This window comes from Spermophilus citellus (assembly GCF_964194105.1).
Source record: "Spermophilus citellus genome assembly, chromosome: 4".
NCBI lineage: Eukaryota > Metazoa > Chordata > Mammalia > Rodentia > Sciuridae > Spermophilus > Spermophilus citellus.
The window spans coordinates 10,296,384-10,308,503 of NC_138185.1; the positions used below are offsets into that span (position 1 = coordinate 10,296,384).

General features: G+C 44.3%; 1 protein-coding gene across 1 annotated transcript in view; it reads right to left on the minus strand.

Annotated features, from left to right (window-relative positions):
- BCAS1 (brain enriched myelin associated protein 1) overlaps window positions 1–12,120 on the minus strand; it is a gene marked incomplete at its 5' end in the record, with an annotated part of 73,162 nt that overhangs the window by 42,330 nt on the left and 18,712 nt on the right. Inside the window, 3 exons of the mRNA XM_081291414.1 lie at window positions 2,202–2,336; window positions 4,800–4,844; window positions 5,794–5,952. Coding sequence (XP_081147540.1) covers window positions 2,202–2,336; window positions 4,800–4,844; window positions 5,794–5,952 — 339 coding nt within the window. The remainder of the gene's footprint in view (window positions 1–2,201; window positions 2,337–4,799; window positions 4,845–5,793; window positions 5,953–12,120) is intronic.

Consider the following 12,120-nt stretch of genomic DNA (forward strand, 5'->3'; position numbering starts at 1 on the left):
AGAGCATTTTAAAGCACACCTGCCTGGCATGCTTGGAGGACACAAGACGAAGTGTCACTCTGAGGCTTCCTGTGCAACAAAGGCAAAAACAAAGACTCCGATTCAGCAAAGGAAAGCTGGTGCTTCGCTTTATTTTGGTTTAAAAGGAAAACCTTTGGTTTATGAATTCCAGCTTCCCCATTTTTTTTAACCTAAAAAATTCTTTTTTTTTTTTTTTTTTTAGGAAGGAAAATTGCACTGGAGAAATGAACACAGAAGTCAACCAGATTTCTCACAGCAAAACTAGAAGGTAGCGCTTTCTCCTCTGATGCCTGGATTCCCCTTTTCTGCCTGAGGTCACTATCCCACGGAACCCCAGGGTACCGCTCCTCTGCTAATTATGCAATGGGAGTCATGAATAGGACCCGGCTGGTCATTAATAACACCGTTTTCTGTATACAACTGAATAATCAAAAGATGTAAAGAAATAATCTGTCCTAGATAGAGGTAATAGCCGAACTGCTGCATAAATGAGATCTCAGAACATTTGGGAATAGTTCCCTTACTTTATTTCACATTTACATAAAGAACACACTGGATGTAGCTCCAGGAGAGACCTTGAAGTCTGTATGTCTGTATTATGGGATCCATATAAAGGATGTCCTCTACATTTCCTCAGGGTCCTGAATCCTGTTTTTCTCCCCATTGTACCTCGGGGGCAGGATGCAAGGCCAACGACTCCAGGGAACCCTATAAATAACAACATTGAATTTGGACAGTCCACATATGGACAGACAGAGATCTGCACAGAGTGAAGGCAAATGCAGTGCAGATCTGGCGAGGGAGACACACACTTCCTAAGCTTTCTACGAGAGTGCCACATTGGAGCTAAACCAGGTTCCGTGGCATGAAGCCCATGATATGTTTCACTGGCCATTACTAAGCTCTCACATGCCCAAGTGGCCCCACCACCCTAATGTTCCCTCCCTCATTGCAATATCTATTGCTCCCTCTCTTTCTTTCTTTACTGAACAAAATAAGCCTGTCCGGAGACTGAAGGGTGGTTTCATAATGTGTTGGTTATGCAAATATAGATTCAGCTACAAGAATTTTCTGTGGGGCTTTTATTTGCATACACAATCAACCCTGGGACTATCATATCCAGCTGGGGAAGTTTTTTAATAAGTTCATTCAACTTGATGGAGAATGGTTGATATTTTAAAGAAATTTCCAAGCTTGAGGACCCAATTCAGAGATCTTTTTAATTGATGGTTTCAGGCACACACTGGCATATTCTTGGACATTAGAAGAGTAACATCTCCAAAACTGGCTTCATATTATCTTGATTCCACCCCCCACCACACACATGGAGAAATAACTCGCTCTGCCTTCATTCATTGTTTTTGTTTTTTTCTTGCTTGGGCTTTTATGTGAATTCAGTGTAAACTTTGTTAATACTGGAAATGGATGGAACAGACACACAAAGGTGAAATTGTTTTCTTCAGGTTAGAAGAGTGTTTCCCAAAATGCAGGCAGCCTACCACTGCAGGGCCAGAGGTGACATCAGGTTGCATGGAAAGACGATATTCAATAGCATTCAAACCGTGAAAATACTTTTCAAACTTTCATATCATCTAATAACAGTCCAGGGAAAGACAGGCTCAGCCTGGTACTGGTATGTCCTTAATATTCTACACCACTGGCCAGTGGCTTTCTAGTAAAACTAGTGAGGGCACTGTGCTAGAGCTTCATGCAAACGAGGTAGCATGAAGTCAGGATCCTTTAATGAACCTTATTAAAGGTTACCCTCCTCTTAGGAGAAGATTCTGGTTCTCATGTACAGTGGAAGTCAAAGTTTCTTTTTAAGATACATTTCATTGAACATGGTCAATTTCTATATAAAAATATCAAGTGATTAATATGACCTCCAACAAAAGTGGCCAACACGGTTTGCACGTGACTGGCGTTTGGGAAACACTGGGTGAGAGTAACTGCAGAACCCTGGTCCACTCTCAGAAAACCCCCCACCTGCGATGTTGAGAGCTATGGCAACTTGAAACCATTCACTGATGTTGAGTCATGTCATTTCCAATCTCCCTTTAATGATCTCAGCCTCAGGAGGCTCTGTCTTCACTAAGGCACAGGTGGCGGGCACAGGGCCCGTGTGCCTGGCACGGTGAGGACCAGGGTTCTTCTTTCTGCTAGTTTAACGGGATACAGACCTTGTGTCTAAGCAATTTCCTAAAGGCGAGGCCCAGCCGGGGGCTCTCCAGGTGCTTCTTCTTGCTGCCCTTCACCTGGGTCTCAGATGTCTTCTGACCCACTTGCCCATCGCAGATGCTTTCTGCTTTGGAAGCCTTGCGGGCAACAGCAGTTGCAGCTTAGAATTTTGCTTTTAAACAAAATCTAGTTTTCTGTTGTTTTGAGGTGCATGAATACACTGTGACAGTTAGCTGCTGGCATGTTACTGCCATCTCCCACCCATAAGACACAAGAACATTATCTTTTTAAGATGCTTTGGTAAAGAGCATATTCACAGACAATTTCAGGCACACATTGCTTTTCAACAGACTGACCTATTTAACTGACCCAGATTAACACATCTCCAAAAAACCCTACAACCAAAACTAAACTACCCACTCCCCACCCTGTCCATATTCGCTAAAGACAGTAGTAGGGTAATTAGACTGTAAAATATCAAATGAAAAGTAAATAATTAAAAAAGATAACATAGTCTATTTAATAGTGTTAAATATCTAAATGCTACTGTCACATGGGAAGGACTAAAATAGTCCTGCTGCAGCCACTGGACATGTTTGACTCCAGCTGCAAGCAGCGTGAGAGTTTCTGTGAGTACTTAGCGTGCTGAGAATCACCCGGAACCCAATGGGACAAGGTTACACACCTTTCAAAGGCACAAATTCAAGAACTAGAGTAGAAAAAGATGTCAGGGGGCTGGGGATGTGGCTCAAGCGGTAGCGCGCTCGCCTGGCATGCGTGCGGCCCGGGTTCGATCCTCAGCACCACATACCAACAAAGATGTTGTGTCCTCCGAGAACTAAAAAATAAATATTAAAAATTCTCTCTCTCTCTCTCTCTCTCTCTCTCTCTCTCTCTCTCTCTCTCTCTCCCCTCTCTCACTCTCTCTTTAAAAAAAAAAAAAAAAAGATGTCAGGATCACACCAGTGTCGAGTTGCGAAACTGGAGCTCTAAGAGGTCTTCTGAGGCCAGACCTCGCACACCTTGTCACGGCTTAGGTAAGAGAATAAGGTTTTAGGAAATAGGTCTAATTGTGGGTGTCATGGACAACCCAGATGAAAGGTCCTCATCTGAGGCCCAGGTGAGCAGCAGGGACCCCACAGTCTTCTGGGGAAGACCATAAGATCTGATCAGCCAGGCATGTTGGGTTGGGAGCACATCTGGGTCATGGAAGGGTCTTGGTACATGAGCAGCTGAAGAGAATGAGTGTCCCAGGTCACTTGGGGAGCCACACAACACACCCACATTCCCCATTGTTTATGGCCACTGTTCTGACTATGTCGCTTCAAACAAAGCAAAACACAGAACCAAGAGAGAAACAATTGACCCAATCATTCATGGAACTTGACCCTAGCTGCCTTGTAGGAAATGAGTAATTTTAAGGAAAATGCACATAGATAGATGCCTTGGAAATCTACTTTTCAATGGGATAAGGAGGAACTCAATGAGTATAAATCAAATGTAATCACGCCGTCCAACCTGGCTTGGATGTGACATGGAAGCAGGGGTCACCAACATTTGAATAGAGCTCTGCCCTATCACACCTTCTCTCAGTTCCGGGGGCTGGGAGAAAGTTTTACTGTCCCAGTTTTACAGATGTGGAAACTTGATCCAGACAGGTCAGGATCACACCAGTATCTAGTTGCGAAATCTGAGCTCTAAGAGGTCTTCTGAGGCCAGACCTCGCACGCCTTGTCACGGCTTAGCTCTTCGGGATATAAGCAACAGGTGTAGCAGGGGGGCTAAGCCATTTATTTCGTCCCAGTATCTTTCAAAGGACACAAGACAGTTATCTGTTACCAAGTTAACCTTCCCTGGAGGTTCTTCATGAAATTTAAACCATGTGCTCCGCCAGAGGTGACCCGTGCTGTCAAGTGAAATGGGAAAACACCTCTAAGAAAATAGTGGCTCAAGTCACATTTATTTTGAGGAGAACTGGTTGAATTTCTAGAGAGACAGTGGAAACTCCAGCCTCCCCACTCCTACCTACATGGCTTTCCACTTGACCTATGTCCCGTGGCTACTACATTATTTCAAAAATGGTCTTTGCAGTAGAGATTTATTTTTTTTTGAAACAAAGAACACATTTTTTAAAAAAAAACCAAAAAACAAAACTCTGCATCTTTCTCCTACTTTAATGGGGCATTTTTAAACTATATTCCCTGGGTCTCTACACATAACAAAAAAGACAAAGATGATGGTATAATTTTTAGTATTCGGCTCTTATTCTACATAAGAAATTGGTTATTCCCACCATTATGTACAACTCTAATGCACCAATAGAAATGTGGGGGAAGAAAGAAATTTGTTATTGTGATATTATTTAACCAAAATTGGAATATGATTTAAATTACTCACTACATTTTCATTATAATACCATTAACCTAAATGAAATATTTAAAAGACAATCCAACAGCACTAAGTTGCTAACTATGTATGTCCATATATGTGTCTATACATATATAAAACATATAAAGGACATGCACTTCATACAGAAAACAAATAAGCAGACTCCCTCTAAATCCAATTCTGTGCACAAACCCATACTTCAAAGGACCTACCGTATCTTCTGGATCTTTTTTAGTTTCAGCTTTGTTAGGTGACACCTTAAAAGTTTGAGAAAATCAAATGTTAGAAATCATAGCTCTTTAGGGTGATTTTTATTTCATAATTACATCACTGTTTAGAGTGGTCCAGTTTACTACACTGGCAAAGCAAGAAATAAGAAGCACTTTTAGTTCAGTAGAAACCCAAGGACCTCTGGGTAATAAAAAGCTCACCAAATTATTATTTAATAATGAAATGCATCAGATTATTTTCATTTACCACTAGTTTGACCACTATCAAAATTGTCTCCTGGAAGGCCCAGTTCCCACCGACTCCACTATTACTCCACAAGCAGGGCAACCCTGTGGTGCTAGGGGCACATTCTGTTGACTTTTTCTTTCATTTTATCTTTTGAAGCTAGTCTTGATATCTTCAGATAGCCCAAACACTTTTGTGGCTGTTCTTATTTTTGTATGCATCAAGCCATTCAGCTCTTCTTTGAGTGTCTGGCATATGGCAAGCTAGAGGGTTTTGCCCTGGGGTGGTCAGAAATGAGCAAGCAAAGCAAAGACATGGTCCATGTCCCCATCTAATGAAATTGGGAAAGGTAGCTGTCACAAGATGGACAGCAATTTCTACAGCGTTTTACTTGCCATTTGAGTGAGAAAATTACTTTGATAGGCCAACAGCTCAAGGCAGTATTTTCCGATATTGTTTATGATCAATGACCATAAGACATTCAATTGCAATAGGATTCTATTACAGTACAGCTCATGTCACGTGGTCTGGGCACCTAGTGTCCATGTCATGGCTCCCAACTCCAAGGGTTCTCTCCCTGGAAGACTGATGAACACATTCCCACAGGAGGCACTTTGTCCCCGTTGTCTCATGTTCCAGCTGTGCCAGGATGGTAATCCATTCAGGACAGCAGCATTCAAAGATGCATTGTTCTTACAAGTAGCACAACTTTTGGGCAATAGAAATGGGGAAAGAAAGGAAACTACTCACCAGAGTTTTGAAGAAACTCATGATGGAATTGTTACTCTCTGTTGTATTTGTTGCCTGGGAGTCGTCCTTTGCAATCTCCAGTCCTTCTGGGTCCCCAGGGACAGAGCAATTCAAAGTTTCAACCTCTTGTCCTTCTGTTTCCTTGCTGTCAACTAGGTCCTAGGAGCAAAACAGAGTTTTCACAGCTGCGACTTGTTGAATATGGACTCTCAAAGCAATTCCTTTTCTCCCTTACCCCCAATTCCAGCCATACTTCTTCTGCCCACGGGCGTACAGAACAATCAGGAGCTTATGAGAGTCCCTCTTCCTTCCCTTCCCCCTCTTCCCAACATATTCAGCATTTGCAGTTGGTTGGAGGGACACTGTTTGGTGCCAGAGGGTAATGAACACAGCAGTGTATGGTGCATTCCAACAAAAACCCTTTACTCCCAGTTCTGCAAAGAGACTGTGTAAGATGCTAATGTTTTCCACCACCTTCCTGGTCACCTTGACTAATGATTTGTACATCAGCCCCAGAGATGGCTCTGTCTGACTTCCCACAACCTTCGCAGTAATGAATCATATCAACCAAAGGAAAGAAAAAAACAACCAACCCTGGTGTTTCAAAATAACTGTTCTGCTTTGCAAATCTGAGAGTTTATCGGTGCCAGGGATGTGACAGGCAAATAAATTTTCTCCTCTGACTTGCTAGGGAGGTAGGATGCATTCTGAACCTGACTTCCTTGGCCCTTTGCACCTCCCCAACCCTGGGCAAGACCCTGTCATCTCTCTGCCTTATGATTGCCAAGGCCCCCAGCCCTGTTTGCTTGGGCTCTGAGTGCCCTCAATCCATTCTACACATCCCAGGCCCCATCTTCCAGTCCTTCCCTGCTCCAGTGGCCTCCCCTGGCTTGGGAGTTGGTCCATACTCTGACACAGCCTCCTGGACATCTTAAGGTATGGCGCACACCAGAGCCCACCCCCCTCACTAGCTGCTGCTTTTCCCTCCCCATTTATTTTGAATGAATTATCTTGGAGTTTCTCAAACATACTTGTCATGGTTAAGTTGAATTGTCAACTTGATTGGATTAAAAGATACTGAAGATTAAAAGGCTTCTGGGCGTGTCGATGGGGGTGTGTCTAGGAATGATTGGCCTGTGGGATAGCAAACTGAAGTGGAGATCCTCCCTAAGTGTGGGCAGCACTGTCCAATAGGAAGGTGGCTTGGATGGAAAAAAAGTTGGAAGAACAAGGAAGCAGCAGCAGATGCAAGCTCAATTTTTCTTGAACAGGTTCTTGATTGCTCCTGTCATCACTTGAGGACATCAGACTTGCTCCTTCACTCTTCCAAAGCGGACTCTGTCAGGTCTAGGACTAGGATAGCACTGTTGTTTCTTCTTGTCTGAGACTTTAGCCTCTTGGACTGCACCGCTACTGGTTCCTGCCTGTCTCTGGCCTGCAGATGGCCATTGTGAACTCTCTACTTCTGGACTGTAAGCCAATCTAATAATTTTTTTTTTTATAATCATACTTCCTGTTAATTCTGCTCCTCTGAGAACCCTGACTAACACAATACTACAAGCAATTTCCAACTTCACGGCTCTTTGTCTGGAACATTCTGTCCCTCTGTGTGCCTGTCAGTAATTCACATTCATCCTTCAAGTCTTAAGTGTCTCCTTTCTGGGAGTCCACTCCTAAAGAGCCGTCTTAAGCTCTCCTTTGCTCACTGTCTTCTGCCTTCTCCACCTTTGCTGTTGGCATCATTGCTTACAAGATCCGCAACACCCCATCCACCATATCATGCCAGAAGGGAGGTGCAACAGAGACAGGGATGTCTCAGGTATTGAAGGCAGCAGGGCACAGAGAAGTCATTTTATTAATATGTACTATTTGACTTCTGAATAAACAAATGGAAGAAATGGAAATTTTGCATAAATGAGAGGGGCTCTCAGTATCAACTTGCTTGTGTAATAACAGAGCAGAGGCTATTGCATCCTTTCTTTCTTTCTTCTTTTTTTTTTTTGTGGTGCTGGGGATTGAACCCATGGCCTTGTGCACATGAGGCAAGCACTCTACTAACTGAGCTATAGCCCCAGCCCCCATTGCCTCCTTCCTGTGCGCCTCCAGTGGTTTTCATTCCCTGGTTTGGTTGGCCTTATTGCTGGGCATTTTCAGGATTCACAGTTTCACATCTGGGGTATCAGAGGCTGTACTATTGGCATCTTTCACTTTTAGTTTTAATCCCTCCTGTGTATCTTTTCTTTGAACAAATGGCCCAAAGTGAAATTTCTGCATCCAGAGGCATGCAAATTTTATAACTTGATAAATACTCTTGCAAAAAATATCGTAGGATTTCACTAGGAAGATTTCCTACTGGTATGTGTCTGCATCTGATTATCTGTCTGATGCACTAGTAGGGGTGGCAGTGATACCTCAAACATGTTCAGGGCAGGCGGGGCCACCCTGGGGGCTGTGGTCATGCAGTGAAGCTTGGTCAGCAGGTGGGTAGAGTGAGGGAGGCCAACTCCACTCTCGCCTGGCCTGAGCATCCTCTCCCTTCCACCCCTGTGCAGTCCTGTCCTTCATCCCAAGGCCTTGAGCTTGCCATTGCTGTTGGTTCCCTAATTTCCAGGAGAATGGAAGGGAAGCCCTTTGTTTCTACGTGGGGACTTCTAACAGTGCTCAGCGTGTGAGGTGAAAAGCCCATGGAAGACCTGACATCTCTGTCTATGTTGACTACTTCCTCCAATGGTGGAGAGCGGAGTGGGGCAGCTCTGCCCAGTATCCCAGTGTTATACTTCCTGGAAGATTCTGGAAACTCCATGTAAGCTGATATGGTTGACTATCCAACCAGCAAAAACAATTAAATTCAAAGCAATTTCAAATTATGAAGCACTGCATGTGTCCTCTGGTTTCTGAGCTAGTATGATTCAAATATGATTATCTAATCTTAATATATTATTATATATTATAGAATAATATGCATTGTCAAATATTTTGCATTCACAACACCCACTGTACAAAATGCAAGCCACTGTACAAAAAGTGCATTAAACACAAGTTATTTAATCTTTACAACTATTTTCTGAGATACATGTTACAATTTACAGTTTTTCCAACAATGACGTGAAGCTCAGAGAGGTTCGACAACTTGTCTGAGAGGAGAATGTGGGAATTCTGACTCAGGACTGATGGAACTGGACGTCTGAAATATTACCATCCATCTTCCCTTGCATGCCAATGTGGCAAAATTTAAGTAGCAAAGCAGTCATCTTCAATGTCATGCTGGGAAACTGAGATTCTCATAAAGCGTGTATATAAATATATACTAAATCCATAAATTCTCAGAAGATCTTTCAAAGCTTAAGTCTCCCAAGAAGTACAGCACTTAGAATTGTGCACACCCCATTGCCTGTATTTCTTGAACAGTGCTTCTTTATGAAGCATTGCAGAGTCTTAGTTATCAGGTGCCTTCTGGAATCTGCTACGTCCTTTAATCTCTGCAGAGACTGTGAAGAGCATTTCACAGATGAGGAAACTGGGGCCCAAAGAGGAGTAAGAGCATGTCCAAGGCCACACTCCTAGCAGGTACAATTGGTGGTGACTGTGGTCCTGCCTGTCCAGCACTCCTTACTCCTTGTGACTACAGGACCCTTCTCATCCCTAGGGAGCGGTCCCCATTCATCCCCATCCACACCTTTGCTGACCTGTGTTCTTCCCTGGTCACTCTACTGAGATGGCCTCAGCTTTCTTGCAGCTCTTCAAACACTACAAACAGGCTCCTGCCTCAGTGCCTTTGCATCTGGGTTTCCGCCTGCCCTGTATCTGAGCACTCCATCTCACGTCCTTCAAGTCCTTCCCAAATGTCACGTTTTTCTTGAGGACTCTCCTCACCTTCTACCTTAAATAGCCACAGCTCCTTCCCAGAATGCCCTGTTGGTGCTCACCGTCTTATTTTTCTTCTCCTGGCAAAGTTCACTTCTAATGGGTCACTGGTTCCCCTCCTCCAGGGGACATGTGGCAGTGTTGGTGATGTTGGATGTCACAGCTGGAGGGTGCAGCGGCTGTACTGTATATAATATTCACCTGCTTATTTGGGTTTTGGGTTTTTTTTTTCCAGAGTAGAAAAACAGACAAAGGTGGGAGTTTTGTTCCTTTTCTCCCCTGTATTTCTCCTGCACCTGGCAGATGCTCAGTAATTAGAAATGAATGAATGATGCTAATGAAACTAGCAACCTTCAGCTTTTACCATTCCATCTTCAGATACCCTGTCTTCTCCTTTCCCCTCTCCTTCAGGGACTCCAAGTGCGCATATTCTCGTCGCCGTGGAGTCACCGTCCAGCTCATTGATGTCTCTTTCTTCTTGGAATTCTTCTCCCCTGTTTGCTTGTGGACAGCGCCCACAGCTGCGTCTCCAACTCCTCTAATCTGCGTTCTCCCCTCTGCTGGGAGTCTCATCTGTGGATTTCCACTCCACACTCTGTAGCTTTCATCTCTAGACGTCTGATTTTGTTTTTTAAAATATATCTTCTGTGCCTCTATTCAACGTTTTTAAACACACAGAACCCATTTATCCTTTTCTTCCAGTTCTAACACCTGAGCCAGTTCTTGGTTGGTTTCCGCTGACTTTTTCTCACATCACGAGACATTTTCCTGCTTCCCTGATGGTTTTTGGCGGGTGCCAGACAATGAGCATCTCCCCTGACCAGGCTCTGAATGTTGTTGGTATTTCTATAAACATCTTGGGCTTTGTGCTAGATATGATTAAAATACTTGAAAAGAGCTGATTCTTTCAGTCCTTGTATTTCAGATCTGTCAGGCAGGACCATCGCCCCACGGGGTGTAGAGAGGGCATTTCCCCAGGTGAGGATGGGTTGCCCTGAGGACTCTGACCCAGACCTGGCGAGGAACGCTGGCTCTGCACAAGAGTGGAGAGAGGACTTCCACTTGGGGCCTTTGCACCTGCATTAGCTTCCTCATGTGAGCGTCATCCCAGGAACTACCAAGAGCTTGGTCTCAGGGGCTGGGCTCCTCTGGCAGTGAGTAGGGGTGGTCATGGCACACGTCTGGTTCCCCGTTTCCCAGAGATCACTGGTGCCTGTTGCCTGATATCCAGTGTCTTGGAAGCTGTAGTTGGGTTCCAGTTTCATCTGTTTTAGGCAGGAGGGTGAGGCCAGTTCCTGTCACTCCTCCTTGGCCAATATCTTCTGCTCTGCTATTGTTAATAGTGACCCAGCTACTGACATTATTTATAAATGGATGAATGAAAACTGCCAATGATCAGTGTTTTGCTTTTTTTCCCCAGGGACGGGGGTTGATCAAGTCATTTTGGAAATGAGAGTGCCACCCCGCTACCCCCCAGCATGTTACCACCACATGTTCTGCTATTTCCCTCTCCTCAGGACCCAGCATGCTGAGCCACAGTTACCCATTTGTCAGCACTCCCGGCTGGACTGGGAGCTCTCTGAGGACAGGTACCATGTCTGAGCTCTTCACAGCAGGATCAAGAAGTTCACAGAAGCACTAGTACTCCGGTGGCCCCACTTCTGCAAGTTAAGAGACCTCACGCGGCCAGAGTCTCAGCCTCTCTGGGACACAGTCTCCTTATCTCACATGGGACTGATAATAAATCCTACCTCATTTAATTTTTTCTTAGTTTTCATGAGAAATAATGCATGTAAACTCCTTCCCATAATGCTCAGCCTAGAAGTATTGGATAAAAGCTAAAATGTCAACATGAAAACGCCATGTAATTTGTAAAGTTCCTGACACAAAATAGATCTGTGAGAAACCCTGTGGCTGGAGGCAAGGCATTCCCTAGCCTTCCAACACCATGCTTCTCTGGCTCCCCACATCTGGGCCCTAGGAGCTCATCCATCCTTCAGCCACGGCTCTGGCTCCCTCCCACTGAAGCCCTGTGGGTAGAGCTGCCCATAGTGATCTGTCTCCCTTCTGAATTGTCATCCACTGTCCCCCTCTGTGCCCATGTGGCACTCACCTCACCTACCTAGACCAGCCTGTTGCTGTAGCCCAGGATGGAATGATCTGCATTACAAAGAAGGCTTCAGAGGGATGGTACATAAAGCACATTTTGGTGAATATTTTTAAGGTGATCACGGTGTGTGTATTTCACACAGGCTTCATACAGCTCCGAGATTATGCCCTAAATGGAGATGGACTTCTTACTTCTTGTGAAATGCCTCATAAAGAGTTGGAGCTTTGTAAAACTATAAGCAAGTGTAAACTACAGCCTTGACAGTCTCATTATATTTTCTGGTTAATTCCACGAAAGAAACTTTTTGCTTTCAGGGAGAGGTGCTTTTACAAAACAGGTTCTAATAGGAGTTA